This window comes from Pogona vitticeps, chromosome 5 (assembly GCF_051106095.1).
Source record: "Pogona vitticeps strain Pit_001003342236 chromosome 5, PviZW2.1, whole genome shotgun sequence".
Taxonomy (NCBI): Eukaryota; Metazoa; Chordata; class Lepidosauria; order Squamata; family Agamidae; genus Pogona; species Pogona vitticeps.
The window spans coordinates 186,381,165-186,395,849 of NC_135787.1; the positions used below are offsets into that span (position 1 = coordinate 186,381,165).

Here is a 14,685-nt window from a genome sequence, read left to right on the forward strand (position 1 = left end):
TGAGACAAAATAAGGCACATTTTGACAAAAGTCCACAGGTCTGAGAAACTGGACATCAAAATACCACTGTAAAACATATCCAGTCCAACTTCATCATTTTGTTTTGCAATATACTGTATGCTTGAAATTGAGCCTTGAACTCCTTGAGGGCAGCTGTAGTTAAAATAGTGTACTGTTGCTTTGATTTTTCCTATACTGTTTCATTGATCTGATTTGCTACATGTAGAGCTTCAACAACAGCCCCTATTCTGGTGATTCCAAGATTTGGCTTGTATAAAATGATAGTAGGATCTAATGCTGATAGGCCACGCACAATCTTGAACTTCAAAGGACTTCTCTCAACTTTCAAACAACAGCTACTACCATGTTTCAACACTCTAGGCAAAACTTGGCCACTTGATGTTCACTCAGTTTAGTTTCTTCAATAGTTTCTTTGCTGCAAAGCCAATGTCAACCTTGCCTCTGTCAAGCAAGTTCTCAATTTCATGTCAACTGTTAACAATTGGGAACCATATGACACATGTCACAGCTTTTCTGATTATATGCAACAGCTCACTAGCGTCTTAATTAGCTTCCAAAGTTCTTCATACAAAAAAGGTGCCAATGGTTATTGGTTTTGAAACCTTTGCAGAAATGGCTCAATCTCCAGCAATCGTTTTCATGAAAGCCATTTTGCACTTCATGAGTGGATCTTGCATTGCAGCTTTTATACAAATTGCATGTTTACTGTAAAGTTTTGCTTCTTTCACATACTTCTTAATGTCATCAAAAACAGTCATAGCACTATCAAGGCACTTAACATTCTCCAACCACCTAGTGGAGCAAAACGTCAGGAGAAATGAAATAGTTGCTTCTAGTCATAGCAGTGTATGATGCCCTCTTAGCTGGGCAATGATTGAATAGATAATCCAGGTTGCACAAGATTGAATTCAGGTCCCATTTCACTGCTTGCAATCCTGTTTTAAAAGGCCCTTGTACATGAAGGCTACAAGTTCCAAAGTTAATCAATTCTTTTCCTTCTCCTTTATAAGAACATAAGCCCGGCTGGATCAGGCCAGGGACCAATCTAGTTCAGCTTTCTATATATCACCGTAGCCCCAACAGATGCCTCTGGGAGCACACAAAACAACTAGATACTTGTCTCCTGATACCCCTCCCCTGCATCTGGCATTTGGAGGTACCTTCATTTTAAGTTTGGAGAGTATACCTCCCCTTCATGACTTGTAATCTGCAATGGACTTTTCATCCAGGAATCTGTCCAATCCCCCTTTTTAAAGGCATCTAGGCCAGATGCCATCACCAAATCCTGTGGCAAAGAGTTCCAGAGATTAACAACATGCTGGGTAAATGTTTTATTTTGTCTTTTCTCACTCTCCCAACACTCAATTGGAGTGGATGTCCCCTTGTTCTAGTATTGCATGAGAGGGAAAAGAGCTTCCCCTCTATCCATCCCCTGCATAGTTTATACATCTCAATCATGTCGCCCCTCATGCCTTTTCTCTAAGGTGTCCCAAACACTGTCTTCTGCACCTTTTCCAGTTCTATGTCTTTTTTGAGGTGCGTCAACCAGAACTGTATGCAATACTCCAAGTGTAGTATTTTATAGTCAAGTTTGGTTTTAATTTCTTCTTTTAGTTTTCTCAGAAAAAGGCGATTTACATTTTGCCCATCCATAGATACTTGCAATAATTTTGCAACTGATATACAAGACATGCCTTCTTGAAACATCTGAAGGTGGTCTTCAGCAGTAGGAGTTTGAAGAAAAACACTAGTCAGATACCATGTAGAAACTTTATGACAGTAATCATCCCGAAACAAACCACTAAATCCATCTGTCCCTTTTGAACCACCTTTTCCAAAGCTTCATCAAAACAGGTAAGAACTGTTTGGCACTGTTTCAGTAAAAGATCACAGAAATATGGTGCTAAGCAACAACATACTTTCCTTTTGTTTTTCCAAGATGAAACTGTTGAACTATCTGGCTATCTGAGAACATTCACTTGAATAACCCACTGATATTGTTATAAGACGTAAATGACATCTTCCTAATCACCAGTTGCAAAGCCCAGACGGACACTTTGCTGTCCTAACACAGTCCTTGATTATATATGCAGCCATACTAATTTGTGTGGTAGGTAATTCTTTGACATTTTCATCACTCTGATCATTTGTTCCAGTTTTCACAGAGGCTGTCTCTTCACCATCTCTGGTTTTACTACCTGAGCTTGTACTAGGCTTTGAACCTCAACATATTGTGATGCACTGTTAACTTAATTTTCAAGTTCTTCTGATGTAATGGTCCTTATGCATGAGACTCCAAAGCTCTAATTTCCTTATTACTTAGTTCAAAGGTTTTGTAGTACACTTTACAATAACCTTTGCATTTGTCTCCAGCAACTGGTGACAGCCATAGAACAAAGTCAGGATGATGTTTGAAATCCAGCCACCACACCGTCCCCTTAGAAGCCTCTTCAAAATGTGGTTTTAGATACAGCTGTACACAGAATCCACTGGCCTGACACAAAGACTTAGGAGATTTGTTTTCTAGCAAGTAGGAACTTTCCAAAGCAGATCAGCAGCAAGAAAAGAGGTCGAGTTTAAATGCTTGCAGATAATTTCTGCAATCTAGAGAAGCAGACAACTCTCATTTGCAACCTCTATGCATGGGAGACTGTGAAATCCAACAGAATCAAAATTCATTTGCAACTCTGCGCTGGGTTTAGCAGGAGACAAAATGTCCATTCCATACATAAGAATGACCCAAAAATATGCTTATCTCTATATGTAATTTAAATGCAGTACTAGCAGGTAGGGATGAAAGCAGATGTTTAAAGTTTGTACTGTATCTTGCTAAACGTTTAAACTATCCTTGCTTTGCAAATGCTACAGACAGACCTTGTAAATCATGCAGGAACAGGGCTCAACAAACACATTAGGATGGTTGCTGGGATGGAGCTGAGGAAAAGGTGGAACTGGGAAAGGGCATCATTAAGTTTTACTTGTATTCTGCTACTTCCGCATTCCAGTTGCCACAAGAACAGATCATGCTCTTGCAGCAGCAGGTCAAAAATCCACTGGCTTAAATATATTTTAATCACAATTTCCCTGACTTCAGACCAATTTCCCTATCTTTTCCTGACCAATATCCATTTCCCTGACTTTCCAGAAAGTGGCAACCCTGTAACGGTCAAAATCCTACTGGTATTCGCACACATTTTGCTTAACTAACTGCTGAAGTTCTGGAACACATCTTGGTTCTGTAATTAGGTACTGTCCCCAGACTAGTAAAAAGGATATGCCCCAGTATATTAGCAATCACCTGCACCAAATTATGCATACCTTAAACATCAATAGGATTCTGTGATGACTAAATAGGTCTGTTGATAAAAGTCAAACCGTAAGACTATCAAAATTGAGTTCAACATAACAAAATGAATTAAGACTTCATTGTTATGTGAATATATTAAATTGCATTATGTTTCACAACATCACAGTTGAAAGGGCAGATGTGGCATGATGAAAATTCTAGAAGAGCTCCAGATACAGTGATGGGAGCAAGGGATAACGTGTTAAAAAAGAACCTTTTGGTTCTAGTGGATGGCTATCAGGGAGAAAAAGGTTAATAATGGCAATATTTTGGAAGATAGAGAACAAAGCTAGAGTAAGCAAAATCAAAAGTGCTTTCAACTGTTCCAGATAAAGAAGCAATAGAAAACTAGTTTAGAAAACTGATGAGAAATGACCCATTGTGTGGAGAAAGTTGTGAATGGTTTTGGTAGCAGTGAGAAAAGCATGTCACAGAGAAGGGAGTGACAATATTTAAACCACATGACCAGTATGTAGGCCAGTGTTTTAGCCAAGAAAACAGAAGAATTGCTGGGTTTCATTAGTGTTTTATCACTGTAAAGAAACAAAAAGGTTTTTACTCTAAGTATTTATGCTGAAGGCTTGTCCTTTACTCAAACATTTATTAATTTACAATAAAGGCATCTACCATCAGCAAGACAAAAGAAGATGTAGAGTGGCGATGACTCTTACATTACTGTTCAGCTACTAAGAAGAATCTGAGGAAACAAGATAATCAAAAATAATTCAGAAGTGCTGAAGGGCTTACCAAAATATCTCAGGGCTGCAAACATGCTCTGGATCCAGTGCTTCGCCTTGCATGAATTCATAGCACAGGCCATTAGTGAAGGTACAGTAAAGCTGTGGTGCACAGCCATGGGCTTGCAGTACACGGAAGCTCTTCACTTCTTCCTCTCGATCAACCAACAGCTCAGTCTTATTTCCATAAATTCTAACAAGGACAACATCATTCATTTCTTCACCCACATAACAGCCAATAAGCTTATTGGTGATGCCATCTGTAAATACCTGGGAAGGAACAATAACGTATGTTGATTCAAAATGTTTACACAATAATCAACTCCATCTTTTGGCAACAGCCACCTATGTTCCCTCTAATTTTCAGCCTCACTCGTTAGGGTTCTGCCCTGTTTGTGCACAATGCCACCCCTCGTATAAGGTTCCTCTGCAATCAGGAAACAAAGGGCTGAAAACCATCACTGTATGTGCTTTTAGGACAAGACCTGTGTGGAGGGGGGCCAGAGTTGTAGGCATACAGGGGACCTTAATAGCCAAGAAACAGCTTATAGTAGCTGGCTCAATGAGGTGGGTTTAAATCTCCTACCATGAATGTAATCACAAACATCATTCTGCCAAATATAAACCACACCATAGCCTTACCTGGATTAAATGAAAAATAAACAACAAAACAAAAAAGATGTTAAAAGACAAAAATGTTGTAGCACCTTAAAGATTAACTGCTATGTTTTAACGTGAGGCTTCATGGATAAATAAAGTCCACTTATTCAGATGTAAAAGTGAGACTATATGACAATGATTTATACATGGCCCCATGACCTGATGGCGGTAGAGAAAACATCCATAGCTTGATCCACAGCATGATGTTCTTTTATCAAAAATAAAAACATTGTTACTTTTTAAAACAACAAAGCTTCAAATAGAATGAAATCTACTTAAAAGAACTGAGTATCAATCAGGAGTCTTGGGTCATTAACAAGTGTGAAATGCCACCCTGACTGGGGTGGACTTGATTTAAATTTTAAAAATGACTTTTTATTTAAATTGTGATTTATTTCCACTTGATTAAAAATGATTTTGGTCCACCCTGACACTAAATCACATAATTTGCAAGTTGTCTCTACTATACTAACCAAACATTGTAATTTTTTCCTCTGTATCCCCATCAGGTCATGGGGCTATGCATAAATGACTGCCATATAGTGTTATGTCTGAGGAAGAGGACTTCATCCATGAATGCTCACATTTATAGCAGTCTTTAAGATGCCACAACATTTTTGTCTTTTTTTCTCTTATTTTTTTGTTTGTTTTTGTTTCATTTTGTTTAATGTCTGTGCAGACTGGTGCAGTGGACCCTCGACTTACAGACTTTTCGAGTTACAGACCTCTCTGGCCGCAAAATTTAGGTTCGACTTGCAGCCGGAGAATCGACCTACAGACCAGAAAAAAACCAGAATGGAACAAAAATGGCCAGTTACGGCATTAATTGGTTTTCAATGCATTGTAGGTCAAAGGAGATTCGACCTACAGACTTTTCGACCTGCAGCCACCGTTCCGTAAGTAGAGGGTACTTACACAGTACTTCAAAAATTACAACTATGAAAATACGGATGAATGACATCAATATGCTAGCAATAGTCTCTCTTGTCTGAATAATATAAAGACTGCTCTGTTTTCTCAGACAGAATAAAAACAACTTTGAAGTTTTTAGTAAGAACCTGTTTTGTATAAAACCAAACTTCTGTAACTTTCCAGCAATTAGGAAGCCTATGTATTACTTCTGGAGAAACCTCTGGAAATCTGAGGTCTGAATAACACTCCTTCATCACATAGATGGAGGATACCAAGATAGGAAGGCTGGTTTATACTAACAATTTTACTAGACTGAGTGTACACTGCTCTGGAATACCAGTTTCATGAGACTGTGGGATGGAAATGGTTTTACAAATTAGTCTTTGGTCTCAGTATCCAAGCTTGACAGCACAACATTTTCCAGGAAAAAAACAATGTTTTCTAATGCAAAGAGCTAATGGCTATTGTTTGCATACAATGGTCTAACTACAACAGCACAAACAATACTACAGTAGGATTCCCATAACCACGGGGATCCAATTCACCATCTACTATGAATGCCTGAAACTGCATATACAGTACTAGCAAACCCTATAAACAACATATAAGGTGGGACAAAGGCCACAAAACCTGCCACTTTGGATGTTGCATATATAATAATATATATAATAATAATCATGTGACATCAAGTCAGTTCTGACTTTCTGTGGCTTTTTTCAGCATTTTCCAGGTAGAGAAGCCTACCATTCCCTTCTTCTGGGAGTACCCTCAAACTATGCAGCTTGCTCAAAGCCACACAGGCTGGCTCTACTTGCAGGAGGCACAGTGGGAGAATTGAATTGCAACCACAACCAGACACCTAAACCACTAAGCTATCCAATGGATAAGTAGAACTGAAGAAACTGATCCCATGGATACAAGGATTCTACTGATTTGTAGGAGTTGCTATTTGTCTTTACACTCAAAGCAGACATGTGACTGAGGGGCAACTTCTTAACTAATGCAATTAGGCATCTGCATTTATTTTTGTTTGGCTTCCAAATCTTAGGCTAGGCTAGAAGGTTTTACAGTTATGCTCAGTCCGTAGCGAGCACGAGGGCAACTTCCTTTTCTAAAAGCAAACAAAGTTGGAGCTCAGCCTATCCTAGGCCATGAAGACTTCCAACCCAGTCTTTCTTCAGGTGTGCACAATTCAGGGATGGGTCTGGTAGATGAAATTCCCAGATAGAAATTTGGGGATCTGGAGCCCATACCAAACAAATGAAGACACCTATCTGCAATTTGCCACTCTTACTGATGCTGCACTCAAATCACTGAACATAAGCAACTGGATTCTACTTACTGTCTTAGCACAGTGGTATTTTAATCAAAATATTAAGAGTTCAAAAGAAAAAAGAAAACCAGTGAGAAAGGAACACAATGAAAAGTTCTCCTCATAATGCTGATAGAAGTAGCAGATTCAGCAACAATGTAGAATATGCATGAAAGCAATATTGGTTTGTTTTACATATGAAAACCCTAATGTATAGAGAAAACAAAAACTATGACACAAACTGCTGCAATATGGCTGGGGTATTCATTAAGGCCTGTAGTTACATCCTTTAGACACTAGAGGTTGCTGCAGAACTACTAAGCACAGGAATTTTTACAACTACTGTACAGTACTGTACCACAAATCTCTAGGAATACAGACCACCACACACAGAGACAGAATTACGACATCTGTAGCCAAAAAAGAAAAAAAAATCCAAGTCCTCACAGGAGTTTCAGTACATAAGCTAATGCCCAGCATGTTCTCTGCAGCCATTGCAACAGGAATGGGTGGGAGCTGCTAGGTTCTATGGAAACATGTTTGTCTCTCTGCTTTTTCGTTTCTATACATCATTGCTCTCAAAAACTACTAATCTCACAGTCCTTTGTTGTTCCAATTTGTTATGTGCCATCAAGTTGCAATCTCCAAAACTTCCCGTCCTCAACAGCCTTGCTCAGCTCTTATAAACTCAAGCCTGTGACTTCCTTTACAGAGTCAATCGATTATATATTTGGTCTTCCTCTGTGCTGCCTTCAACTTTTCCTTGCATTTCTCTTTTCCATCTCATACAAAGCCTGTCTTGTCATTTACACTCCCAGAGTGTTCAGGCTTGATTTGATCTAGGACATGCCTGTCTGTCATTCTGGCAGTCTAGAGCAGTGGTTCTTAACCTTTGTTACTCGGATGTTTTTGAACTGCAACTCCCAGAAACCCCAGCCAGCACAGTTGGTGGTGAAGGCTTCTGGGAGTTGCAGTCCAAAACTCCTGAGTAACCCAAGGTTAAGAACCAGTGGTCTAGAGTATCCGCAAAGCTCTCCTCCAGCTTTCACACCCGTACGTGATGACTGGAAATACATGAGTGTGAATGATTTAGGTCTTGGTCTTCAGTAACACATCCATATACTGTACTTGCTCTGCTCTTTACTGATTCCTACATTGTTCCTTTTCCTGGTCTCAGCCTTCTTCTGAGTTCGTGACTGCAGTCTCCAATAGGATTGATGATCGAATCAAAGTATACAAAATCTTTAACTATTTCAATTTCTTTGTTGCCAATATTGTATAATTCTTTTGTAGTTATAATTTTTGTCTTCTTAATGATCAATTGAAGTCTTGTTTTGGCACTTTCACTTTCACAAAACTTGCTGCAAGTCATCGCTACTTTCCACCAGCAAAATGGTGTCATCTGCAGGTCTTAATTACTGATGTTTCTTCAACCAATTTTCACTCATCCTTCATCTTAATCTAGTCCAGCTTTCTATGTAGTTCCAGCGGAGCTCGCAATTCCCGTCCTAATGGGAATTATAGCCTCACTATTATTAGATTCTATAGGTGAAGCTATATGCTTCACCTTCCTGTGAAGCAGTGAGTAAATACACAACAAGCAGTACAAGCGAAGTTTTCCCTTGTTTTCCACCCAAAGTGTGTGTTGTGAAACAGAAAACAGTGGTAGAAGACCTGTCTTTTGCCTTCTTTCTTTTCTCCCAGTCCCAGAGTTCTGCTTGGGACATTCTAGGTAAACCCTCGGACTATGAATCTGAGAATTACAAACACTTCGTCCCTACTATTGTTACAGACCATTTTATCTGCTTTATTTAACCTCTTACCTATTTAACTTTTAAATATTTGTTCTTAAAAAGTTAACTTCTCTTGTTTCAGATGTATTTAAAAATAAAGCAAATAATGAGCAGAAAGTAAAAAAAAAAAAAAACCAAAATCATTCAAAGGCTCCTACAATACAACAATAACTATATGTTCTCCTGTCAATTTCGATTTATGGAGATCCTTTCCATGGTATTTTAGGTACAGATTCTCTCCTTTTTGGGCCATCCTGGGACTATATAGAAGCTGACAGATCATCACTGACTCCATAAACAATCCTGGCCATGGGAAAAGTCTTAGGGGTCACCTAAGGAGTACATCCAAGACATGAACCTGAGTCTTTCAAGGCAACATGCCTCCATCTAGTAGATCTATATTTCAATTTCAAGAGTACTTCAGTCATGCCTGGATGAACTTTCAGTTTATTTGCTCTTATCCAGTCCATTACTGATATGAGAAATTTGGTTAAAACAAGGGCTTGATCCTTGGGAGTTATACAGAAAGGAGGGACAGAGTGGGTGTTACCAGAATACTAGCGGTATGAGACTGCCAGACAAGCTTTCGCAGTGATTTGTTTATGCTAAAAAATGTAAGGAACAAGACAGTCCACTGAAGGACTACATAGGCAAACATCCATCCTGTTGAACAGGAGTACCCGATCCACTTTCCTAGGAAGGACTGGAGCTGCCATTCCAGAAAGGGAGCTGGAAAAAAGCTCATGATTAATGGTAGCAAAAACCACAGAGGTCTAGCAGAACCCACATAGTGAACTCCCCTATGCAGTTCATGGCGTATGTCCGCAAAGCAACCCAAGCAGTCTCTGTCCTATATCCAGGGCTGAAGTTGAACTGAAATGACATTAAATAACCTGTCTCACACAAGAACTCCTGGAGCTTGGATGCCATAACACGCTTCAGCACTTTCCCAAGAACAGAATGTGGAGACTAGTTTACTTGTAACTGCCAATATCTTGGAGTTCAGAAGATAGGGCTTTTTCAAGAAAGTCTTGCAATTGTCAAATTAAGATATACTGCAAATATGGCTTCCTGCAACACTTACCACACCCTTTATCTAGTCAGCTAGTCTCTCCCTTGCTGCTTAGATTACTAAATAGGACGGGGGTATAACATAAATCAGGTAGCTCTCACCTTCCTAAGTTTCCAGTCCATGCTCTCAAGCTATATATATATATATATATATATTATTGTCATTCTGCTTGTCACTGACAATGCTGACTAATGATTGCATTATTACACTAACCACTGATTGTACTAACACTTATTTGCCATTTTGCTGTGTTTTCCCAGTATTTCTCAATCTGATTAGTGCACACCGTTCATTTCAAATACTTTCAAAATACAACTTGAGTCACATGGCATATTTAATATTCAACATATGGTCACCTCTTTGAGTCCATTCCTGCAAAAACATTTTATATGAAGAAACAGAAACGGGACTAAGTGGAGATATGAGAAGAAGAAAAAATGTGAGTACACAATTATATCTGCACACTGTTTCACACTGCAAAAAGCCAAAATTCAATTTCCTTTGCTCCAGGCCATACTAACACATGAAGTTTCAACACCATATCTTCATGGAGCAAATGTGGCAGCTTAAATCTGCTCCCATGCTCAGTTAAGGGGAATGAGCTGAAAGCATTAATCGACATTTTACGTCAGAGAAAAGAAGACCAACTGCAGTATTAACTCTGGAAGAGACTAAGTACTTCTCTCCTACCATCCAAATTTTAACAGTTTTTATGATAAAAATCAGATCCAGTTGCAAAGCAAAACTGGCATGATGAACAGACAAGTATGATTGTCTAGGACTCAACATTCACATCACTCTGGGTAAACATTTCTGTGCTTACAAAATTTTCATTGAAAATGCAGAGAACCAAATGTCCACAATTAAATTATATTTATTATTGCTTTTAAAAATATTTATATCCAGCATTTCTTGTCAAGATGACTCAAGGTGGTTTAAATGCTTCATTTGCTGCAGACCACCCCTTTTACCTCCAGAGCCTATAACTGTGGGACTGTTCTGTAGGGCAGAACACACAGAAATAAATCATTCTACATACTATTTATCAGAGATATACTCTGCCTTCCCAAAGTATGGCACTCAAAGCAACCCCTCAAACTTCCCATTTCATTTAGAGCAATGTTTCCCAACCTAGGGGTCAGGATCCCCAAAGAGGTTGCAAAATGTTTTCTAAGGGATTGCGGTACACCTTATACTGTATGTGTGTAGCCCTTTGTTAAACAATTTCTTCCCAGACCTTTCAAAGAGGGATATTAAAGTAAGTTGCAGGTTCTTGTATCTTGTTTTCTCCTCCCTTCCAGAAGGGATGACTTTATCGCCTTGAGTGTGCTTTTATATGCAAACGTGGCAGGTCTGCAAGTTACCTGGCTATTATAGAAGGGGGGGGGGGAGAATAAAAAAAGGTTTGGAATCACTTATTTAGAGCAAACAAATCTTGAGGACAGAGAGACGTAGGGAAGGAATCCCAACTTTTTCAGCCGCTGCGATCGAACAAAGCCACCGCCGCCCTCCTGAAAATAAAACTGTAGTGTAGGAGAAGAGCAAGGCTGAAAGACACGAAAGGCGCGTGTCCCCACGAGGACGACGACCACCGCCCACCCCTCTCGCTGCCATTTCACAGCACGATCAAGATGAAGGCACAGGTTGCATCCTTATTCCTCTTGCTGAGGTGCCTGTAGCTGGGAGGAGGAGGAGGGGGGCGCGGCGGAGAGGCCTGAGGTGCTTTCTGGGAAAGCGGCGGGCCACTCCTCTCCGCTTATTCATTCTCTCACACACACACTCACAACACACACAGAGAGACGTGTTCCCGCCTCCCCCTCCCTCTCCGCACATCCCCTTCCCCACCCGCCGCCATCTCCTTCGGGCTGTGGTACCAGAATAGAAACTGGCACTCCTCCCCACACCACCGCCTCCCCCCCCCAACGAACCCTTTCCTCCTTTCCCTCCCCCACCTCTCTCTTTCTCTCTCTCTCTGAGGTAAAAGCTGAAAGAAAAAGAGAGGGAGCTGCTGCGGCAGCCGCCGCCGCTCCTCCCTTCTCTTCGCTCCCGTCGTCTCGCCACAATGGCTGCTCGTCATCCCCGTCTCCCCCCCCTCCCCACCCAACCCCCGCCGCCTCTTCCTCCCCGTCTCCCTTCCCCTCCTCATCCCCACGAAGCCCCATAGCTGGCCCCTCTTACCCCCCTCCCACCGCCGCCCTCACCAGGACCGGCCCTTACCCCCCTTTCTTTTCCCCTCAGAGCAAACGGGTTGCCTCATCTCTTTCTTTCCCATTCTTCCCTCCTCATCTCCCGCCGCCTCTCTTCTCTCTCTCCTCCCCCCCCCCATTCGCAACCTCCATTACCTTCAGCGTCACCTCCTCGGGTTTCCAGTCAGGCCTCAGCCGGCTGAGCAACTGCAGGGCTCCGTGACGGTACCCTAAGCCGCCGCCGCCGCCACCACCACCGCCTCCTCCACCGCCGCCGCCGCCGCCTCGGCCCGAAGGGTCTTCCTCGCTGACGACGATGTCCAGCTTGGGCACCTCCGGAGAGCCCGACGGCACGTGGATGTAGTTGGCCATGAAGGAGGCGGGAGAAGGAAAAGGAGGACGAGGAGGAGAAGAAGAAGGCGCGAGCGAGCGGGGCTTTCGGAGCCCCAACGGCCACGGCACGAGACAGCGGCGGCGGCGGAGGAAGAGGAGGAGGAGGGACCCAGGCAAGAACAGCAGCGCCGTCGCCGTCGTCGTCACGCGAGTGGCGAAGCCGGCAACTGAGAGCCGCCAGACCAGCGGGTGGGGAAGAGGAGGAGGGGAGAGGAGGGGCGGGGCCCAAGCCGGAGGCGGGACTATTTTTTTCCTTCCCTTTCCTCCTATCGCCTTTCCTCGTCCTTAGATGGAAGGCCCTAAGCCCCGCCCCTTCATTTAAATATTTTTTTAAAACGCTCTCTTCCCACAGAAGGCTAATTTCAGCGGAGCCCTCCAAGCGCAGGGCAGCCTGGGAAATTTCTCGGGTTGGGTGAGTGGGCGGGGCTCTCGCGGGGAGAGGAGGGGGCGGGGCGGGGTGCGCGCGGGACTTTCCTCCCTTGGCCGTGGAACGCGGGCTGGTGGTTTTACCTCTCTTCCCCCCCCCCGAAGTTTCAATTAAATGCAAGGCAAATGATACGGCATTCAGGCTTTGGGGAAAGGAAGGGGTCCTCTTAGGGCCTCTCCCTGGGTGGCTGCGCTCCCCGATCTGAGCCTCCTGCCAGAAACAAGTAATCTGAAGCCGCTACAGTTGCCCTTTTGTTGTACTGTATATAGAGCAGCCTCTAGGCATGTTCAGTAAAGATCCTGTTAGAGCTAAAGTCCTCTCTTCGTTGACTTGGGAGTGCAAAAGGCCTATCAGAGTCGCCACAAGTCAGTTCTGACATAACTGGACTCATACACGCACAAAAGTGTGCCCCTCCAGGGAGGGAATTCCCATCATTTCTCTGCATTGGCTATGGTGGCTGTTGTTGTTGTTTAGTCGTGTCCGACTCTTCGTGACCCCATGGACCAGAGCACGCCAACCCTCCTATCTTCCACTGCCTCCCGGAGTTTGATCAAATTCGTGTTGGTCGCTTCGATGACCCTGTCCAACCATCTCAACCTCTGTCGTCCCCTTCTCCTCTTGCCTTGACACTTTCCCAACATCAGGGTCTTTTCCAGGGAGTCTTCTCTTCTCATGAGATGGCCAGGATTGGAGCCTCAGCTTCAGGATCTCTCCTTCCAGTGAGCACTCAGAGTTGATTTCCTTCAGAATGGATAAGTTTCTTCTTGCACTCCAGGGGTCTCTCAAGAGTCTCCTCCAGCACCACAATTAAAAAGCATCAATTCTTCGGAGGTCAGCCTTCTTTAGAGCTGGACCATAAAGAAGGCTGACCACCGAAGAATTTATGCTTTTGAATTGTGGTGGCTTTGGTTAGGCATCCTTCAGTCTCAAGAGACTATGGTAACATGCTCTGAATCGAGGAGTGTCCTCTCCTGAGCATGAAGCCTGGGTAAAGTGATATGGAGGACAGGCTGTTACCCAAGCAGCAGATCCCCCCTCTCCACGTTGCTGAAATGGTCCAATGGAAAGGCAACAGCGGTGGTGGCTAGTTTGACCCAACTCTGAGAGGCAGTGGAATACAGGAGGGCCTGGCATGTACTGGTCCACGGGGTCATAAAGAGTCGGACACGACTAAACCACTAAACAACGACAAAAAAGGTGGCTGGAGCTGATGGGCACTGTAGCCCCCATACCAGCTGGAAGACCACATACAGTATTTCTCACCTTTGCTGCTCTAATGGAGAAGGGAAGTGGGTAGTAGTAGGTGGCTTGCGTATAATACTAATATGCACTCTTCAGCTGCATTTATGTTAAGTCTTCCTTAACAAGGTTCCTCTTAAATTTTTCAGCAACAACTCCTGTAAGATCTAACAGTTAGCAATGGTAGCTAGGGCTGATGGAAAGGTAACAGACCAGTAAAAGCTGAGACGACTACTCATACACAGACACACCTGTTTGTCTATTTGCGGGAGGGTAGCTTGTTCTTATGGAACCTTAAAAACTAACAGATTATATTTCTTATAAGCCTTCATGGACTTCTTCAGATGTAAATACACAGTGTGAGCCCCACCAGCCCTAGCTGGCAGTACAAATAAATGTTTGAGTGACTTCTCGGGGCAGGGAAGGGTAGTTCCCTTCACTTCCCGTAAGTCAGAGTCCGAGAGCTGCTAATCCACTCTTTCCTATTGTGGCACTCCACATTGGCCAAAACTACAAGGCTTACAATAAGAAGGGGCAGTATGTCCACATTGATTGCAGCAAAGGGAGCTCCTTTCCTCCTCCTCTGT

General features: G+C 42.8%; 1 protein-coding gene across 1 annotated transcript in view; it reads right to left on the reverse strand.

Moving 5' to 3' along the window:
* ETNK1 (ethanolamine kinase 1) overlaps positions 1-12,638 on the reverse strand; it is a 34,865-nt gene extending 22,227 nt beyond the window's left edge. Inside the window, exons 1-2 of the mRNA XM_072999719.2 lie at positions 12,196-12,638; positions 4,115-4,374 (exon numbers count right to left, since the gene is read on the reverse strand). Of these exons, the coding sequence (XP_072855820.1) occupies positions 4,115-4,374; positions 12,196-12,411 (476 nt within the window). The 5' untranslated portion in view covers positions 12,412-12,638. The remainder of the gene's footprint in view (positions 1-4,114; positions 4,375-12,195) is intronic.
* Positions 12,639-14,685: the final 2,047 nt, after the last annotated feature.